The following is a 22,530-nucleotide window of genomic DNA, read 5'->3' on the forward strand; positions in this document are numbered from 1 at the left end:
TGAGGCTAGGTTGGAAAATCACTGTTAACTGCAAAAAAATAAATAAGAAGTTAATTGCATGTTTTATTCTGTTTAATACTGTTCAAACAAACTGGAAAAAGTGTTAAAAAGGTGTTAAAATAGATATTTTTATTTTATTTATTTTGCTCATATTAGTAAATAGACACAGGTAGAGGAGAACCTCTGAAACACTGTTAACAGTTAAGTTATTGTATTCAACAAGCAGAAACTGCCTTTTGATTTATACATGCTCCATACCAGCAGGATTATTGAAAGAGAATGAAGAAAGAAGGGAAAATGTGGACTAATCAAATTATTTTCAGAGAAGTTGTCATATCAAATCTAATAATGAAGATTAAAGCTAATGGAAGGGTCCTGATAAAATGGTCATACAAATGGGGATTGGTGAGACAGTGGTGCTTTTTTCTGTTTAAGGGATTTAGGCAGAGTTCACCATAATTCCATTTGCCACATAATCTCATTTTTCACTCAGCTCTATGCTGTGCCATGCAGGCAGCTCAACTCACTTACAATGGTAAAAGCTGTGACTGTGTTGCATAAAAAAAAGGAACAGTTGTCAAAAGGTCATGGGCCTACAAATCAGAAAGCAAGCCTAAGCACATTAGCTCCATGGAGAATAGAGATGTAATTAGAGCATGTTTGCTCTGTAGATCTTTCAAATTCCCTCCAGTCAGGGGAAAGAGAGATACCTGTATTTTCTTGCCTCATTTTAGATGGTTGTTTGGCCTGTCCTAAATAACACTGAGAAGTCTGGTGACATTCATTTTAAAGAGTCACATAGCTCGTAGCACATAGCATAAGCTATAGACTGCAGTTTGCAAATCTAATTGAGTAGCTTTGCAGGGACAAATAACTACCTCAAGGTTTTGAAAAAAAAAACCTAATATCATATTTATAGGAGATAAATGGTGTCTATAATCTCTAAACATACCTTATTTAGAATCAATTTGAATGTTTTCTTTTAAAGCTCTAGTTAAATAAAATTAAAGGTAACACTTAACAATAAAGTTGTATTTATTAACATAAGTAAGTGCATTAGGTATCATGAACTAACAATGAACAATATATTTGTACAGCATTTATTGATCATGGTTTTATAAATGTTAATTTATTAAAATACAATTGTTCATTGTTATTTCATGTTAGTTCAAAATGCATTACCTAATGTTAACATATAGAACTTTTAATTTTTAAAAGGTATTAGTATTTGTTGAAATGAAAATGAACGAAGATTATTAAGTGCTTAAAAAGTGTTGTTCATTGCTAGTTCAAGTTAATCTAGGTTAATAATATACAATTAACATATACAACCTTATTGTAAAGCAGGGGTTATTTTAAAGCCAATATACCGTAGCATTGACACACAGCAAGCGGCACTATAGACGATACCGGCACCTTTTGCTAAAACACACTGAAGGGAATGAGAATGAAGCAAAGTAAAACTATCTTCACCTGTCTGTCATCCAGTCCAACTCTGACAGTTCAGCTGAGCCAGGAAAACAAGGTTTAGACTAATATAATCCATTTATCTTTGTAAATTTAGTATTATTAAGCAGCATGTAACCAGCCTTTCATAACAAACAAACAAAAAGTTTATAAAAATTTGTGACATTTATTTAGAGATGGCATTATCTCTGGTATATCATGGAAAGACAACAAACACATTAAAATGACTAATAATAAGTTCTTTAGAGTTATTATAGGGTTGTCAGCTGTAGATAATTAGAACAAATGATTTTGTTATTGGGCAGTTAGCCAATTTAAATATAGCAAGCAGTATGCAGCTTTGTTGTGGTGTAAATTGTGCTTTTGTTTGTTGTTGGTAGATCCTCACATTAAGGATAAAATAAAAATTAATTAAAAAACTTACATTCTTGTTCTTCCTAAGCCACAAGGCCTCCTTACATTATAAAAAAAAAAAAAAAAAAAGAAAGGTTACACTTTACAATAAGGTTCCATTTGTAAACAATTGATAACAACATTAGTTAAAATGAACAAACAATTACCAATACTTTTACAGCTTTTATCAATCTTAGTTAATGTTAATTTCAACTTCTAGCAATACAATTTTAAAATCAAAAGTTGTATTTTTATTTTTTATAAACTAACATTAACTAAGATTAATAAATGCTGTCATATATTAAAGTTCCAACAGGTCCAGTCTCTGCATTTCCTTCCCAGGAAATATTTGGACAATAATAACATACATGATGTTGGTAGCCAATATGGTTTGTGCAGCTATGAAATTATAGGTTATAGGTATCATGAATATATATATATATATATATATATATATATATATATATTTATATACAGGGTTGGGAGGGTTACTCTTGAAATGTATTCCAATACAGATTACAGAATACATGCTGTAAAATGTAATTTGTAACATATTCCGTTAGATTACTCAAGGTCAGTAATGTATTCTAAATACTTTGGATTACTTCTTCAGCACTGGTAGATTTTTTCACTTGTTTTGACTATAAAAACTCTGCCAGTACAGTAAGACAAAATACACATGTTATACATTCTAAAACAAGATAAATCAAATTGATCTTGTTTTAAGGATGTTTATAAATTTTACAGAAAAACAATACAAAAATTATTATCAAGAATAAAATTTTTGCCCTAATATCAAAGGTCTTGCTAGAAAAAAAGAGATTATGATCCAACGTGATTTTCTTGATAAAAAAATATGATCGCGCCTACTAAAATTGCTAGAAATAGCATTTTAGCTTAGCATAAAGCTGACAATTTACACAAGGTTTATTTCTATTTCTTCTGCCCCAAACTTACTTCACACGTACTTCTCTGTCTGCTCGTATGAATGTAACACATCAAAAGAAAGTGTTTCACTGCTGTTCAAATGCACTTTGGATCAAATAATTTATATGTATAAATATTTTCCATCTGAAAGCACTAAATATTAAATAAAAAAAAAAAAATGACAATATACTGCAAAGTAATCTCTTCAGTAATCAAAATACTTCTTGAATGTAACTGTATTCTAATTACCAATTATTTAAACTGTAACTGTAGTGGAACACAGTTACTTATATTTTGTATTTTAAATACGTAATCCCATTACATGTATTCCGTTACTCCCCAACCCTGTATATATATATATATATATATATATATATATATATATATATATATATATATATATACACACACACACACACACACACACACACACACACACAGTTGAAGTCAGAAGTTTACATACACTTAGCTTGAAGTCATTAACACTAATTTTTTAACCACTCCACAGATTTCATATTAGCAAACTATAGTTTTGGCAAGTAGTTAAGGACATCCACTTTGTGCATGACATGAGTTAATTTTCCAACAATTGTTTACAGACAGATTGTTTCACTTTTAATTGACTATATCACAATTCCAGTGGGTCAGAAGTTTACATACAGTTTACATAAGTTAACTGTGCCTTTAAGCAGCTTGGAAAAGTCCAGAAATAATCAATGTCAAGTCTTTAGGCAATTAGCCAGTTAGCTTCTGTTAGGCTAATTGGCTAATTGGAGGTGTACCTGTGGATGTATTTTAAGGCCTACCTTCAAACTCAGCGCTTCTTTGCTTGAAATCATAGAAAAATGTAATGAAATCAGCCAAAAAAATTGTGGACATCCACAAGTCTGGTTCTTCCTTGGGAGCAATTTACAAATGCCTGAAGGTACCATGTTCATCTGTACAAGCAATAGTATGCACGTATAAACACCATGGGACCACGCAGCCATCATAACACTCAGGAAGAGATGCATTCTGTCTCCTAGAGATGAATGTAGTTTGATGCAAAAAGTGAAAATCAATCCCAAAACAACAGCAAAGGACCTTGTGAAGATGCTGGAGGAAACAGGTAGACAAGTATCTATATCCACAGTAAAATGAGTCCGATATCGACATAACCTGAAAGGCTGTTCAGCAAGGAAGAAGCCACTGCTCCAAAACCACCATAAAAAAAGTCAGACTACAGTTTGCAAGTGCACAAGGGGATGAAGATCTTACATTTTGGAGGAATGTCCTGTGGTCTGATGAAACACAAATTGAACTGTTTGGCCATAATCACCATAGTTATTTTTGGAGGAAAAAGATTAAGGCTTGCAAGCCAAAGAACACCATCCCAACTGTAAAGCATGGGGGTGGCAGCATCATGTTGTGGGGGTGCTTTGCTGCAGGAGGGACTGGTGCACTTCACAAAATGGCGTCATCATGAGGAAGGAAAATTATGTGTATATACTGAAGTAACATCTCAAGACATCAACCAGGAAGTTAAAGCTCGGTCGCAAATGGGTCTTCCAAATGGACAATGACCACAAGCATACCTCCAAAGTTGTGGCAAAATGGCCTAAGGACAACAAAGTCAAGGTATTGGAGTGGCCATCACAAAGCCCTGAACTTAATCCTTGTGCGAGCAAGGAGGCATATAAACCTGACTCAGTTACACCAGTTCTGTCTGGAGGAATGGGCCAAAATTCCAGCAACTTATTGTGAGAAGCTTGTGGAAGGCTACCCAAAACAATTGACCCAAGTTAAACAATTTAAAGGCAATGCTAGCAAATACTAACAAAGTGTATGTAAACTTCTGACCCACTGGAATGTGATAAAAGAAATAAAAGCTGAAATAAATAATTCTCTCTACTATTATTCTGACATTTCACATTCTTAAAAAGAGTAGTGATCCTAACTGACCTAAGACAGGGAATGTTTAAACGTATTTGGCTAAGGTGTAAGTAAACTTTTGACTTCAACTGTAATATATATATATATATATATATATATATATATATATATATATATATATATATATATATATTCATTTATTGTTAGTTCATGATACTTATAATGCATTAATGTTAACGAATGGAACCTTATTGTAAAATGTTCCCTAAAAAAATATAGTGTCTGAATAACGTCTTTAAATGCACTCAAACACTCATCACTCATCACTTTTTGACTTCAAAATCAACAGTTGATCTTCTTTAAATATTCATATCAAACTGTATTCGATTGATAAACTCAAATGAAATATTTTATTCTTTCCGTAGAAGATCCCTAAGACCCCAATGCTTTGACTGTCATGGGCCCCCATTCTCATAGTTAAGGCTCTGGTATATATTGGTCAAAGCAGCAGTTCTGGAGAGACTATTTTTACTATTTACGATTTATTGTTCTTTTACAAAGAACTATTGCTACCAACTTATAAATTTACAACAAGAAAGCATTGCTCACACATTGCTTACATACAGTAATTTCATATCTGCACAAGCCATACTGGCTAGCGACATCATGCAAGTTATGATTGTCCAAACCTTCGCTGGGAAGGAAATGCAGAGACTGGACCTGTTGGAACTTTAATTGAATACCTCTACCAAGCTTATTTAAAAAAAAAAAAAAAAAAAAGACTAATACCATGGTTATTTAAGTATGGATAAAAATTGTTCATTGTAGTGAAATTAATATTTGACACAATATGTGTGTGCGGCATGCATTTTATGCTTATTAGAGTATCATTTTATTAGCTTAGCACCATGCTAATGTCAAACTCTACTGGAATCAATTGTGAGTCGAGTGCTATTTGATACATATAGAGTGTTCCAAATCTCATCAAATCGATTACTTATGAGGTTCCGTCACCATCAGAATGCTGTGTTAGAAGCCAGCTGCCTATGTACTGTAGGTAGTACTGTAGGCAGTGAGGCATCTCACTAGGTTTTGGAATAGATCTAAGGTGTATGTAATCAGATTTCTCACAGTTGGAATCATAGTTGGTGTGTGCATGCAGAATGTTCAACTGAGCACCACATTGTGATTTATGTGTGAAGCTCCCACACTGTGACAAAAATGGATCTGGATTTTTCCCTTTTTCTCCACTTGACTCACTTTTCACCCACACATCAAAGTGTTTCCAGCATGGCTTAGGCTTCACACCGTGATCTCCTCATATGAACCAGTATTTTTAAAACTGTCATCATACATACCAAAGAGCGGTCCACTCTGCCCTGCTGAATAGGCCAGCTTAGGCCACCAGGAATTTCTATTAGGATTAGCTGGATGGAGCTGGTCTAGCTGGTGGACCAGCACAGCCATGTTGCTCACCATCAAAAAATGCTGGTCAACCAGTATTGTCTTTCTGATGCAGTTGGTTGATCAAGGGAGTCTTGTTGGTTGGCATGGCTGGGACACCAGCATACCAGCATCCAAAACACAACATATGCAACTGAACAGCAATGCTGGTCTTTTCAACAAGGTGATCCATATAAGACCTAGTTTAAGAAAACAAACTAATAATATACTCACAGTAGTGATAACTCCCATTCCCTAATGATATTCATCAAAATGTTACCATAATTAGAGACGTTTGTTACCAGTCTGGACAGGAACTGTGCAGAACAGCATACCTGACCCCGTCCGAGACACTTTCTGGCTTTGCATGTATACATAAAGTGACGCAGATACATTCACACCCTGTGAAAGCATTCTGTTGGTCATTCCACAAATGTATGCTCTACTAAGCCTATTTTAACGGTTAGGTTAGCTCTGCTGGTCCCTGTTCTGTGTTCATCCAGCACTACCCTTGATCCCCTGCTTCAATTTCTCTGTCACCTCTTCTGTCTTCCTGTCACCAGCCGCTCTCTGAAGCAACACAAGAGTCCCAGAGGCTTTTGTTTATGGTATTTGCGGGTGCAAACAGGGAAAGGCATTCAGACACTGGGTTCGCAGAGGACATGCATAGGGACACTTGTGCACGGAGAATCCTCAAACTCCTCACAGGGTCAGTCAGCCTTGCAGTTTATTTAAAACAAGGCCAGCTTTATTTTTTAAGAAATGCTTTACAAATCTCATGTATTTTATCATGTGTCAGCTCTGCTGATCTATTTTGACACAGAAACTCTTTGAGGTTATGCTCTATGGTTATTGCAATTCAGTACTCTTTGAATGGCTGTATGTGCTTCAGTGTGTGGCTTGGAGATGTGTGCAGTAGCGTGATGTGTTAACATTAGCTTTGATGTTGCATGGTAGTCGTGTTTGTCAGAGTGGTGAATAGGGCTGTTCCAGTAAAGCATGACATTTCGAGATAGTTAGGGAAAAATAGCTTCAGAGATGACAGCCCTCATTCCAGTGTGACCACAAGGCCCACTGTGGACCAGGCCAGCAGGGCAAGGTTTCTCCTAGAACTGAACTCATTCACCTCATTTATGGTTTTGTGACCTGACTCATATACACCATAACATCTTCCCATCATGGGTATAAAACTGCTAGGAAATACAGCATAAAATGTGAGATGATTATGCTCATAAATGTAAACATCTGTTGGCACTGCGATCATGTCAACAGAGAGCATCATTAGAAGTCAGCATTAACCAAACTGCGTGCATATTTGCCAATGCCATGATGAAAAAGACTTAGGACTTAACATTATGATTACAGAATATCACTTTTAGGTAAAGGGACAGTTCACCCAAAATCATTTACTCATCTTGTTCCAAACCTGTATGACATGCATTTTCCCATGGAACACAAAATCTTAAATTTTGAAGAATGTTCTCACTAGTCTCTTCCATGGGGGGACCAAAGGTTGTCAAGCCGTAAAGGATAAAAAAAAATAAAAATAAAAATAAAACAAAAGCATCATAAAAGTAGTCCATACAACTAATACACTATATTCCATCTAGTCTATTCCACATAATCTTCCATATGATAGCTTTGTGTAAGGAACAGACTCAAATTTTTGTTGTTATTCACTGAAAATCTTGCGTGACAGCTGTGGTCACCATTCACTTTTTCATGGTATGGAAAATAGCAGCTTGGACATTCTGCTTTAAATAATTCCTTGTGTGTTTCGAAAGACATGAAGGTGAGTAAATGATGACATTATATCCATTTTTGGGTGAATTATTCCTGTGCTTTCTTTCATTATGTGCTGCATATTTTTTGTAGAGCAAAAAATAATTTGGACACCACAATAACAGTCTTGCCCTTATTGGCTCTACAGTATGTATACCACCTTCTTTGTGTATACACTTAGAAATGTGGATATCAACAACATGAAAATGTCCAATTCAGGATAATTGTGGCACACCGCTGTTTACCCTCTGGGATGGGACAAGAGTGCGGTGAGCACACATTTGTGTTCGTGAGAGAATGCATGTGCGAGAGTGAATAGAAGGTGATGAGAGTAAAATACGAAGGATAGAGTGGCATATAAACATAACTGGAGCAAGCACAAAGAGAAAGAGGATACATTGCAAAAAATGAAGAAGAAAAAAGGTCTTGCTTTCCAGCAGAAATATCTAAACATCCTTAAAACAATATACATTTAATTGAGAAGCAAAATGATAGATATAAGTCTTGTTTTAAGAGAATAATAATACAATTTTGTGAGGTTTATGCTTCAAACAAGAAAAATAAAATAAAAAAGAAATAATAAAAAAAACTATAAAGAAAGAAAAACTTAATTAAAAGTAAAAACAAGTTTATTTTTCTTACCCCATAGGCAAATAATTTTTTTTAGCATAAACTTCACTAAACCTTTTTTAAGGATGTTTAAATATATATATATATTTTTACTGGAAAATAAGACAAAAATATTGAGCATGATTTTTGCAGTGTACGCACAGATTCAAAGCAATCAACAAACACTGACCTACAGAATAACTGCAGCAAATACAGTCTGCCTCATATGCCCAACACACTGAACTCTCGACTGATTAAAGCTGCAGGTCATTAAACAACTCTAATCTAATAAAACTGAAAAAGATGGCAACTTTGCAAAAGAATCAATCTTAATGATATAAAATGACTCTTCCTGGGCTGCTGATGAGAAAATGTGTTTTGGCCACAGATAATAGATGACATGAGTCTAAATTATTAAAATGGCCCAAATGACAGTGAAGGGAGACGAATAAGTAAACGGATGAGAAAGAATGAAAGGGGGAAAATCGAGCGGTGCATAAGAGGCAGAGACACTTGGATGTTTTTATTCAGTTTAAGCTGCTGTAAGCTCGAAATTTAATTTAGCTCTGGTTTGGCACTGTGCATTATGTATCTCCATCCAATCGAGCCTTCGAGGAGGGGATGAAAAGCACGAGGGAGAGGAAATGAGTGAAAATAGAGGAGTGGAAAGGAGAAGTTAAGAGAGAGAGAGAGTGGAAAAAGAGATGATACACTGGCATTACATTGCAAAAAAAAAAAAAACAAAACAAAAAAAACAGAGCTCTGCCAATTATATAACATGCTTTTAATCAAGCCTATTTAGTTATAAAAGGGTTATATCATTAATAATTTCCTTGATGTTTTGGAATAAAATAATTAGTTGCACTATGAAAACATACTGTAACTTTCAAAACTCAAAATGTCCTCTCTAGTCCAAAAAGACCATTAATTGAAACTATGCTGCATGTTCTGCATCTTTCTGACCTCAGACAGATGAATTATTTACATGAACAATAACACATAACTGACCACATTTACATGTCTGCAAAGCCTGTGTTTAGCAACTGAGTCCACCCTGTTACAATTAGCGTGTAGACGAGTGTTTTTTTTAAATTATTATTATTTTATTTTAATATTTGATTTCTTATCATAAAAAAAACCTATATAATATAGTAAACATGTGAACAAATGGGTTATGTATGCTGTACTGTTTTATTTTATTTCATTTTTATAGATGTAAAAAACAAATGAACAAATAATATCAGTAGTCCGGTTTGACTATGCACTGTTTGACATCTCACACATTCTGTGTGTGTGTGTGTGTGACAAGCACTAATGTAAACAGGCTTGGCTGTGTGCATGTATAATCACGCTCGATCAGCATCTGTGAGTATATGAGTTTTTAACAGTTATCGTGGTGCTTTTGTAATAGTTTGGCTGTCTCTATCAGAATATAAATGTATTATATGCCTGAAAAGACTGTTTGTGTTCATGAAAACCGCATCTGCACCTAAGCAGATGTGGCTGCATGCATGGGATGATCGCATTTATATATGATGGCTGTGCATATACAAGCTGTGAACTGTTATCGTGGTACTTTGGTGACAATTTGGCAGTTTGTTAAATAAAATAAACTTAGTATGTGCTTGAAAAGACTCTTTGAGTAGCTGTTTGTTTAACGAATGACAACCACTACTAATGTAAACAAATGGCAGCACGCATTATACGAAGATCGTATCTGATGTTTGATTGTGCGTATAAGAGCTGTAAACTTTTTATCGTAGTACTTTGGTGACAAGTTGTATGTATGTATATACAATAAACTTATCCTGTGGTTTAAAAGACTGTATGAGTAACTGTTTGAGCGAATATAAATTACAGATGCTTGACCAGCACAGCCTGTGTTGGCGCGAAAGCCGATTTGAATCTGGCAGCTTGTAATGTAACTGGCTGTTGCAGAAACACATTTGTGTGACGCTATTCTGCGGGGCCTAGTTATTAACTATCACATACAGTATGAAAAGTATGAAAAGGTTAAGTAATAAGAAAGAAGTAAGATAGATCCAACTAAATAGGTAAAGTTAAGTTTGTCAAGACAAACTTTGATATTGGCTTGACAAGGCCTGGCAGTTTAAAAAAAAGCTTCTAAAAACATAGACAGACAGACCGACTGTAATATAGGTTGATAGATCTATCTGCATTTTACACCTTATGATGCTCACAATACTCCATTGTACTCCACAATAACACTGCACATTCTGACCGTTCTAGTACTGTGCATCTACTTATTATGAATGTGCATATTATTATATATATATCTCCCTGGTCTCATGAAATTTATGTGACAATGGCAACATTTTTGCAAACCAAAATTACATGCTTCACTACATGTTTGGCTGCAGCTTTCTAGTGAAATGTCCAGCGGGGAGCACCAAAAGCAAGTGAAATGATGTTGTAATCAAGGTTTTTAAGGTGGATATTAGATGGATGTTTAATTGAGTAAAACCTCCCTAACCTAAAATGTTAACCTAACACAACAGTTTCTTAAAAGATAAATGAGAGATGAACAACACAGACATCTTTACCCTAAACCAACACCCAAACCTAACCGATAGTGTTTTAAAAGCAAATCTGACATGAAAAGCACATTTACTGAAGCAACCACATCATTTAGTGCCCCTTCTATGGCACTATTGCTTCACTTTCACTTCCGTTTCGAGCATCCTTGGCTGGGTTCGAGGCTCAGTCTCCGAGTCCAAAGTCCAACACTCTTATCAGGTGAGCTACCGTGGAAATGAATTCCATTGGAATAAGTGTGTACATGTAGGTGGGTCTGTAATACTGCCGTTAAAATTTATCATATTTCAAATGATGCAATGTTAGAGTAAAAGTGTTTTGATATAATATAATACCAGAATATAAGTAATAGAGCAAAAAATAAGAGTTCATAAAGTCATAAACTGCCACAGTACCCATGATTTGTGTGAAAGTGAATAAAACGCACAGTTCTTGTAGCGCCTCTAGTGTTCATTTCACCAGAAAACTGCAGCAAAAAGTAGAAAGCGGCACATAAAACTCAGTTTGCAAAAATATAGTTATAGTAATGTTCATTTTATGAGATTAGGTTGGTATATATGGTAGTGTAGAACTTAAATTGTTATGGTGAAAACTGTGTACCATTGTGTATACTTTGTACAATGTGTATATCATGTGTATATTGTGCTTATGTGTATATTATGTATATTGTTGATACATGTGCATACCTGTATAATTGTGTTTACTACTGCATGTTGATGGAACTGCACCCAAGACTTTCACTTACTGTTGCACTCGTGTATATGGTGAAGTGACGATGGACAGATGAATGGATGGAAGTAATGCAGGTTTTGCAAAGAGGTTGTTATTATAATATAACCAAACTGCACATATGTAAGTGCAGAAAAGCGCTGTTAGCCTTTTCATAAGTAAAGAAACACTTACATATAAGTCTTCAAGGCACAGCAGCAAAAGTGCTTGTTTCTAAGAGTGGAAAATGGTCATGTACAACAAAATTATGACTGATTTGGTGTAAAAAAAAAAAAAAAAAAACATGACTAAAATAATGAGTGAAACTGGAATGAGATTTACAATATGAGTATGTGTGCATGTGAATACATGCATATGTATGTGCTTATATGCATAAATGAGTGAGCTGCAGGTTTGCTTATGTGTATGCATTTTTTGTTTGTTTGTCGAAATGTCCTATAGGTGTGTATTAGTTGTTAACAAGGGGGGCCTGGGTATCTCAGCGAGTAAAGACACTGACTACCACCCCTGGAGTCGCGAATTCGAATCCAGGGCATGCTGAGTGACTCCAGTCAGATCTCCTAAGCAACCAAATTGGCCCGGTTGCTAGGGAGGGTAGAGTCACATGGGGTAACCTCCTCGTGGTCGTTATGATGTGGTTCGCTCTCGGGGGGTGAATTGTGCGTGGATGCCGCAGAGAAGAGCGTGAAGCCTCCACACGTGCTATGTCTCTGCAGTAACACACTCAACAAGCCACGTGATAAGATGTGCGGATTGACGGTTTCAGATGCGGAGGCAACTGAGATTCGTCCTCCGCCGCCCGGATTGAGTCACTACGCCACCACGAGGACCTAGAGTGCATTGGGAATTGTGCATTCCAAATTGAAAAAAAAATTAAAAATTAAAAAAACAAGGCAGGACATCAATCAATATGCCACAAAATGGCTATGGGCCATTTAATAGGAGCCAAATCATTATTATTCATAATCAAAAAACGAAGGCACAAACAGAACAGCCCTCTGAGTAACTCTTTCAAAGCAGAGGAATCGATAAGAACATCTCTGTCATGAAACATTAAAAGCTAAAAAGGCTGAACAAGGGAGGAGTCTGCACAAGAATAAGTGTGTGTGTGTGTATTTGTGTGAGAGACAGAGAAACAGCAGTCAAGGGATGACATCATAGTTAGTGATCACTTCCAAGGCTGTATCTGCAGAAAGGAGGAGAAAGAGAGATGGACAGAGAAAGGATGACATGGATGAATTGTGCCTGGCAGTAGAGTGAGTGTAAACAAAACTAGAGGCCAGTGCAATCTTGCAGAAAGGTGAGCAAATCTACAGTAAATATGTGTGTGTGCTTATTGGAACGATAAAACCCATTGAAATGGTATGCTAATACATAGCTCATGAGTGAATTGTAGTAATGATTCATGGATAATGCAATGGTGAATGTCAGTCTGCATATAATGCATTACATAACCCACATTTAATACCATAATAAAGGAATAGCTCACCCAAAAAGGAAAATTATATAATTTACTGACTCTCATGTCATTCCAAACCTGTATGAATTTCTTTCTATGGAACAAAAGAGATATTAGGCTAAATGAAAGGGACTGAAAGCCACAGGCACTATACAATGAAAGTGCATGGTGACTGCAACTGTCAGTACATTACATTCTCTTTAACTTCTCCTTTTGTGTTTTGTACAGAGCATGAAAGTTATAGGGGTTTGGAACAACAAGAGGGTGAGTAAATGATGACAAAATTATAATTATCCCTTTAATATGAACAAATGATTGCATTTCTACAGTTTTTATATGGAATGTCTTCATTTACAGACAGAAAAGGTACATTAGCATAATTTGCAGTGAAAAACAATTATAACACCACATGCAGTACAAAGTGCTCCCAGGGGCAATGAACCATTTCCCCTCTGAAATCTTTAGGACTTTAGGGGCGAGCTGGTGTGTTAATCAAGACAATCGCTAAAAGACTCCAATAAAACAAAGGGTGTGGAAGAGCTCAAGCGGCAGAAGCCCTCTCTGCCCACACTGACTGTAAAATGTTGGACTCTAATAGGTTATTGACTATTGCATATGAGACGGGATGACATCATTGGTAGCCAATGGGAGAGCAGGAATAGCGGAAGATGAGAACAGTGTTTTCAATTTGTAATTTGCTGAGCTTAGCTTCTCTCACAGAGGAAAAACAGAAGAAATGGGACGATGATGAATGACAAAATAAATAAATGGAAGTTAAGTCAAAAGAAAAGGAGTTGCTGGCATGTTGTTGAGTGGGCACGGGTCAGCTGTACTCTTTGTGTATCCAGGGAGACTGGAGCTGGAACCTGTATTTAATCCTGTGGACTATGTACGTGTGTATACATGCTTGTGTGCTTTTGCTTCACACAAAATGCATGCATTTTCGTGCATCGATGCAAATGTTTGTCAATCCTCCTTGACCATTCGTTTACATTTACTGTGTGCGCACTTGTCAATCTTCAATATACCTGTGTCATGAGTCATTCCTCTCTCAGCTCTCCTCTTTTCTGCCTCCTACATGCATGCATTAACATAGCTCTGTTTCAAAACCTAGTGAACTCCATCACTGCCTACATCGGCAACTACCTTCTAAGTAAACATCCTAACTATCATGGAAATTCATAAAATAATATTTTGGTATATACTAAATAGGCAGCAACTCACACTAAACAAATAATGCTCAGCACAGGAGACTCAACTCTCAGAACAGTTTTACATTAGCATGTTGCAAAGCTAACAACTTGATACTCTAATAAACATAAAAATACACATAAAACACAAATATTGGGTAAAATAATATATATATTTTTTATTACACTAAACCATTTTTACCAATGCATTTCAGTACTGAATTAAATATAAGATAATTTATAATTGTCATTTATCCATCAATCATGTATTTATTGTTTCATTGAGCTTGTTGCAATGGAGGGCCCTCTGATTTCAGCACTGCGGAAAACACGGACGGAATCGCGGAACCCTTGTGTGTCAATTTAAAAAAGTTACTCAGAGGTCCTTAGAGGACTGTGATGAGGAGGAGGGCATGGCCGGGCCGTGATGGTGCACGGCTGGTGCTGAATCAGCTGATCAGCGGGAGAGCGAGATAAAGGGGAGCCGGAGGCACCAGTTTGAGAGAGAGAGAGACACGTGGCCACGCTGCATGTGAGTGTTTATGTTTGTTTTATGTTGCGTTTTACATTAAAAGTTATGTTGACTGTTCAGCCGGTTCCTGCCTCCTCCTTGCCCATCCTTATACTGTTACAGTGGTGCTGAAACACGGGAGGAAGGAGGGATTTGTTTTCACTGAGTCCTCGCCGCTGCCATTCTCCAGGGGAGCCGGACTCACTGGCATCTGCTGGGGGAGGAGCAAGCTGGCATCCGCCAGAAGGCGGAGGAGTGGTTGAGGACCGGGCGACAGCGCATCCAGGAGCCGGCGAGCAATTTCTTCTCTCTCTCTGTGTGTCTCCGCTCGCCCTATCCCTCTCCCCACGCCTCCCCTCATCTCTCCCCCAGGTTCACAGAAGGCGGGGTGGACCACCAGCTGATGGAATGGCTGAAAATGCGAGAAAGTCAGTCCGGTGGCCCCCCGGCCTGAATCGGGCGAGGGAGGAGTATGACGAGGAGGAGGGTGTGGCAGGGCCATGATGGTGCACGGCTGGCACTGAATCAGCGGGAGAGTGAGATAAAGGGGAGCCGGAGGTGCCAGTTTGAGAGAGAGAGACGCACGTGGCCGCGTTGCATGTGTGTGTGTTTATGTTTGTTTTATGTTGAGTTTTACATTAAAAGTTACATTGACTGTTCAGCCGGTTCCCGCCTCCTCCTTGCCCATTCTTTTACCTGTTACAAGGACAAAAATGTCCGTGTCAAAAAACTGACATAATAATATTATATATTAATATTATTTTCCACTTTCAATTAGTTAATTTTTAACCAACATCAGTCCTGATCATAACTACCAAATATTCATACATTTTCAGGATTTTAACCCTTTAAATGCCAGTTTGCTTATAGAAACAGAAAATTTGCAAACAGAAAATAGGAAAAAAGCATGTATTTCCTCCACAGGCTAAACATGAAGAAAAATGGCGCCATCTGGTGGAAAATATAAAAAATTAAAATTTTGAAACCAGGGCACCGGAATGAAAGCATGATATCATAGAATTCATGATTTTATGCTTAATGGCACTGGGATCAAATATAGCAGTTTTAATGGGTTTTAGTGGGGACATTTTTGTCCTTAAAGTCCTGAGTATAACTATTTTGTGTACACAGTGTATTATAGATGTATTATAGGAACTGAGGTTGAAATATCAAAATTCCCCCAAAAATACACACCTTTGGCAAAATTTATGCTGTTGGTATTAACACAGCCAAAATGATCGAAAAAACAAAAATGAAAAAGAAAAAAATGTCCTGAAGGTCGCACAAGGGTTAACTATAAAACGCAAAATGTCATGGAATTTGGCATATTTGGGATGAAATATAATTTATAAATGCTCAATTAATCAGATTAAAATTATGATATGTCCTAGAATGATGATTAAATCACAAAAGGCTGAGATTTACGGTCTGCATGAGTTGAGTGCTTCAACAGTTTATACACTAACCGCATCATTAACATCACGTGTGCTCTGTGTGTGTATACATGACAAAGAGCAGATCACTTTATTCACTGTGAAGCGCATAGCACATGCAGACTATATATATATATATATATATATATATATATATATATATATATATATATATATATAAAACACCAAAATAAAAGCTCCATTTAACTAGACATGTGAAATTGAAAAAAATTGAAAACATTACTTCTATATAGTAAAATATAATATTCAATGTAGTAGTAGTAGTAATACTGATAATAATAATCTATCAATAATACTTACATTATATTTAAGCAATATCTAAAGCAAGAGTTGCATCACTGCTTTACTTAATACTGTGATGCTCTACTGTGCAGCACTGTATTTGACCAAAAATAAACAAATAAATAATAACAAATTAAAAAAACAAAAAACTCTAATTTTGGGTTTTGGATTATAATAAAAAATAATGCAATTGTATGTTGAAAAGTAATTGTTCTGTTTTCTGTTGATTAAAATTATATAAATTAATTTGATTAGTTTTTTATTTCTTTTTTATTTTATTTGTATTTTTTTATGATAAAATGTAATACCCGGAATTCAGAGAAAATAAAACGGAAAACACAAAATTTTTGAAAAAAATAAATAATTTTTCATAAGATTTCATAGTGCCCAAGCAATGGGCTTTTCTTTCTCTGTATAGGGTTCATGATTAGCCTTAGATTTTGGTCAAAACAACGTATTTTAAAAGGCAGCATAAATAAGTTGCCTAATAGCAACAGCCTTCCAATCAGGAGTGCACCTATAATGCATTAAAATGTTGTCTCAGTAGGTGGCTCACTAGGTTTTGGAACAGAGCACATATCTCCCTTCCTCCCCCCTTTTCTTTCTGATTTAGAGAAAGATGCATCTCTAAAATATGTAATCCCAAGGCTAAAACAGCTTGCCATCTCCATGACAACACACTGTTGATTTTCAAATCTAGCATGGGTGATGTAATGTTGTCTCTAGTCTTCTGTGGTCACTGGACTTCACCACTTATTGGCTGGGCTCTTAAATGGCAACCACGGTGCGTGTCTGCCAAAACACTGATGAGAGTGTATGCAATGGTGTGACTATTTCCACATTGTGTAAGCAACCCATTATATAACAAAAGGAAATGAGTGCTGGATAAATTTAGTAAAGTTTCACGATCAGCTTAATGCTGTTAAGTCCAGTCAAAGGTTAGACTTATGGTTATAAGTGTATAGAAGTTTAAGTAAAGGTGCCTACAGATTGGGCCTAGAAAATACTAAGTCATACTTAAAAATGTATATATTTAATTGCATCTTAATGCATACAAATACAAAATATCAAAACCAAGTGGCATCTGCAAACAAATGATGCTAGACCTTTTCTCGCAACTAAATTAAAAAATATTCTTCGCCAGCTAAAACCAATGGCTTCCAAGGTGATTTTTAGATGATGTACTGAATAAAGTCAAGAACCCTCAAACTCACACAGGTGTCCCAGCAGAGTAACCACAGGTGTAGTTCATCACTTTAAATATAGACATGTTCCACAAAGTTTGACAACAAGAAAGTGTCCAAATACTTTTTATTGTTTTTTATTTTGAGCAATATATTTATAGTTTTATCATTTAAACCTAGACATTTTTTTTCTTGATAAGTGTTTGTGCTACTAAGTATTTCTTTAAAATAAATGCAACTTGGTTTGAATTTATGTTATAAAAGGCAAGATATTTATACATTTTTAAGTATGGTTTAAATGTATATTTTGGATCACTGTACAGTATGTTGAGATTTTAAACGCCTCGATTAAATCCATTAAAAACATATTAATCGAACTTAATAGATGAGTGAAAAGAATAATTTCATGAGTTACTAATATTTCTTTTGTTTAGTTTTTTTGGTAGTTATCAGCATATTGGTGTGCATGTAACTTGCTAAATGACCCTTGTGCAAATGAATTGGCTCAATAAATGGATCAAAAAGAAGAAAATGAGAGTTATGGTGTGACCAAATCTAAACCCAATCTAAACCCCTGAGATATGTTGGAAGTGGACTAGAAGCATGCAGTACATGTAAACACCCTCAAAACATTTGAATGTTCAAGGAGTTCCTGTGAGACAAACTGGGCATAAAACTCAAATAGATGTAGGAGACCCATGCAAAAAAAGACTTACCTTTTTAACCCCACTGTAAACTGGCCTGACCACAATGTCAGAGCACATAAATGTCAGCCATTTCCCATCTGCCTACATCCACCCTACCCAACCGTCACGTACATTTTCCTCAATTCGGGTAGAAAAAAATGGGAGCACTTTTATGTCAGAATATATATATTTCAGAATCTGTGCAGCAACTCGTGAACGACCCTTTGCCCCATTATCGATTCATGTCTGTTTGTGCACATGTAGAGCGTGTGTGAGTACTCCTGAGAAAGTGACATGAACACTTCCCCAGGACATGTTTGTGCACATTTGTCAACCTGGAAATAATTTATAAGATTGTGATGGTGAAGTTGTGGCAACGACCAACCCGATCTCATGAAAATTCGTACATATTTTACGAGTTGGTTATTCCGTATGATTTCGTATGATTTTGTTTGTATAAATGCATACGATTTCATCATGTGCAAATGCCCAGATGTCTAATGCGGAAGCGCAAGTTAAGGACACGCTTATTAATATGATTTAAATATTAATATTATCTAAACCTAACTGATCAGTAGAGTGCGTAAACATGATAGGAAGCTGTTGTGTGTCACAGAAGCATTGTGTGACTGTAGTGAAAGTCGTAGGAATTCATACGATTGCAGTCGAGTGTGTGAACATGATAGGAAGCTGTTGTGTGTGACAGAAGCATTGTGTGACTGTAGTGAAAGTAGTATGAATCCTTACAATTTCATAAAGAGAGTATGCTGCAACGACAGCTTTAACAGTGCACTCGTGTCCTATATACTGTATACAGTGGAGTCAAAGAGGTGTGGGTTTAATGTAGGTGTTGCTACACTATATATACCAGCACTTCAATGACAGTAGAGTTTATGCTGTAAGAACAATCTCTATCACAGTTCCTCCTTAGATTATAATACAATTCTCAGTCTGAAAAATTTGCTTATTCAATGTATGTGAACTACAGTTAGAAATAGAGTTTTCCTCTACTGTGGGAAATTCATGCTCAAACTAATCATTTTAGTGGAGCAAAAGAGAATATTGTGCATATGTGTGTGTACATGTTTACTCTCATCCAATTGTTGTGCAGAGTTTTTTTGGAAGCAGCGCCTCCCGAAAAAGTACAGAGCCAGAGCTCTCCCTTGTGGTGCAAAATATGAACTTCAACTAAACTTTGCATCCTTTTGAACCGCAGTGCCTTGACAAATATCAAAGCACTATGTTGAAGTAAATTGATAGGCACTATGTTTAACTCAAAAGTTACCACAGTGCTCTTTACAAACATTAGGTTTTAAATATTATGTTTTCATGTAAACACTTTTGCCTTGCTTCTATCTACCCTTTCAATTACAAATAATTTACAGCAACTTTTACCTGTAAGTTAATCAAATGTCTGAATACATTAAATGCCATTCATGATTTAAAAAAAAAACACTATATCATGTTAGTATAGTTATAGTAATGGTAAACTACTCAAAGCTTGCTAAGCAATCTAAATCAGTTAAACTGTCCACTGTGAAACTTGGTTGTTTAATATTTAGTTATAAGACATTTATAAACCCTTAATAGATGCATTTTACGGTAAATGATGAAAAGACACCTTGCTATTAGCATGTACAGGATAAATCACTTTTGGCCAGAAATGTCATGACTTACCTGTTTCTAAAGCCTCATATAATTCTGGAGGTCCAGTAGAGGCCTGGGCAGTCCGGTACAGAGGCTCATTCTCCCAGCCTTAAGCACAGGACAAAGGTCAAAGGTCAGCTTATACTCTGCTATGTCTCACCACATGTTAAACAAAACGTTTCAATAAATTGAGCAAATGAAGAAATGTGGGAGATTGAAATCACAAAATAATGGTATCACATAGTTCTAATGTATCAATGTATTTTTTTTACATTGTATTCAAAAGTAACACAAAGAATACCACGGTATCATGTCCAAAAATCAGAATACTTCAATGCAAATAAATATACAAATAATATCTCATGTATAAAGTAGGCAATGCACATTTACTCATAGTTTTTAGATCAAGGTGTACATTTTTTACAAGAAGCTTTCAATATACATTGTATTGAATGATAGACTCCCCCGTAGTGATCAGAACCCAGTGAATGACTCTCTCTGAAGTGTTAATTTAGAGGGAGAGGGGCAAACTCACACTGTCTCTCCAGTGCCTCTGTCAGCCTAAGCACCACTGCTGGGGCCTGGTCAGGTAGAGCACACTGCTCCACAACATCTCCTTTTCCACAGGAGCCTATCAGAGAAAGAGAGAGAGAGAGAGAGAGAGAGAGAGAGAGAGAGAGAGAGAGAGAGAGAGAGAGAGAGAGAGATGTGATGATAAATCCCACTGGTGAGACCAAATTGTGGACCAAACAGGTGGCTGGCTGTAAACCCACATCTCCATAGGGAACAGTCCAGCCTGATCTCATGAAATTTACGTGACAATGGCAACATTTTAGCAAACAAAAATCACCTGCTTCATTACACATTTGGCTGCAGTTTCCCAACTGAGGGAGGTGGGGGAGGGGATGCGTTCTTTGAGCGTCCTTGGCTTGGCTCGAGGCTTGGTCTCCAAGTGCAAAGTCCAACACTCTGTCAGGTGAGCTAGAGCGTAAGCTAATCACGTTGGAATACACGTGTAAATGTAGGTTGGTCTGTAATACAAGTGTAAAAAATGTATTGTTTTTCAAATTATGTGTTACAGTAAAAGTGTTTCTATATCATAGCATAGCAGAGTGTGAGCAATAGTGCGAAAAATAAGTGTTTATAAAGTCATAAACAGCCATAGTACCCGTGATTTGTTTCAAAGTGAATAAAAAGCACAGTTGTTGTTGTGCCTCAAGCGTTCATTTCACCAGGAAACTGCAGCAAAATGTAGAAAGCAGAACGTAAAAGTAAATTTGCAAAAATGTATTTATAATAATGTTCATTCTATGAGACTAGGTTGGAACAGCCAGGTTGTCATATTTACACACGCATGGTAGATATGCACCATAATACTCAGGCCTTTACACACAGAATACAAAGAAATGTATAGATTAAAACTGTACTAATTTTTCTGCAAACCAATCATTAGGGAAGAGATGGGTAAGCTGTGTTGCAAGAGGAGATAAGTAGAGGTAAGCATTCTTTTGTGCTAAAAAAACGTGCTTTTTTTTTTCTTCACTTTTTTTACCTATAAGTGATTTCAATCTTCCCAATTTCTCCACTTTGACATGCACTTTTTTTGCATGTCAAAGTAAATTTTCTTCATAGAAGGTATAATCGATGGTATGTCAGTCATTGCCTCCAAATGCAGAAAATACTAATGCAAATACTAGTACTCTTACAAATATTTTTTACAAAATCTTGAAAATTGCTCCACTACCCTCAAATACTCTAATTATTAAACCTTTTCCTTTGGAAGACAAAAAGACTTTGGACGGGCTTTTACATTAGTATTTTTTGTTTCTAATTTTTGCTCATATTTGTATTTCAGATGTAAATTATTTGAGCATTCCCCAATAATTCAACTTACCCCTTGTGACATGTCAAAGCTTAGGCCTACTCATAATGTTGTGTCACTGGATCACTTTTTTAAAAAGTCATATATGTATCGGCTTAGATGCTTTCTTTTCATTTTAATTGACAGCAGCCATCCTGAAATATAATTAGGCGTATTCGTTTTACCTTTATCTAATTTCCCCTCACCTAAAAAGTGACAGTTTACCCCACTCTCCCGCTATTTATTTTATTCATGGAGTGACCGATCATGCAAATACCTGTATCCTATCATAGGAAATATAAATATTTTGTCCAAATGGGTTGTTAAATCATCATGTCCTCAAGGTATGTCCTCCAGCAGAATGAAATACAGAGCTAATACATCATCACCACCATTGTCCCTACCCGTCTTCACTGTCCTTCCACTGTGCACCGACCTTCTGCAGAGGTTACAGTTGGGGAGTATACTCATATATCTC

The 22,530-nt window shown here is 36.1% G+C and overlaps 1 protein-coding gene across 1 annotated transcript in view; it reads right to left on the minus strand.

Annotated features, from left to right (window-relative positions):
• Nucleotides 1–22,530, minus strand: part of pik3r3b (phosphoinositide-3-kinase, regulatory subunit 3b (gamma)) — a 299,954-nt gene that overhangs the window by 171,161 nt on the left and 106,263 nt on the right. The window contains exons 3-4 of the mRNA XM_051707774.1: nt 20,727–20,822; nt 20,222–20,299 (exon numbers count right to left, since the gene is read on the minus strand). Coding sequence (XP_051563734.1) covers nt 20,222–20,299; nt 20,727–20,822 — 174 coding nt within the window. The remainder of the gene's footprint in view (nt 1–20,221; nt 20,300–20,726; nt 20,823–22,530) is intronic.

This window comes from Myxocyprinus asiaticus, chromosome 9 (genome assembly GCF_019703515.2).
Source record: "Myxocyprinus asiaticus isolate MX2 ecotype Aquarium Trade chromosome 9, UBuf_Myxa_2, whole genome shotgun sequence".
In the NCBI taxonomy this organism is placed as follows: domain Eukaryota; kingdom Metazoa; phylum Chordata; class Actinopteri; order Cypriniformes; family Catostomidae; genus Myxocyprinus; species Myxocyprinus asiaticus.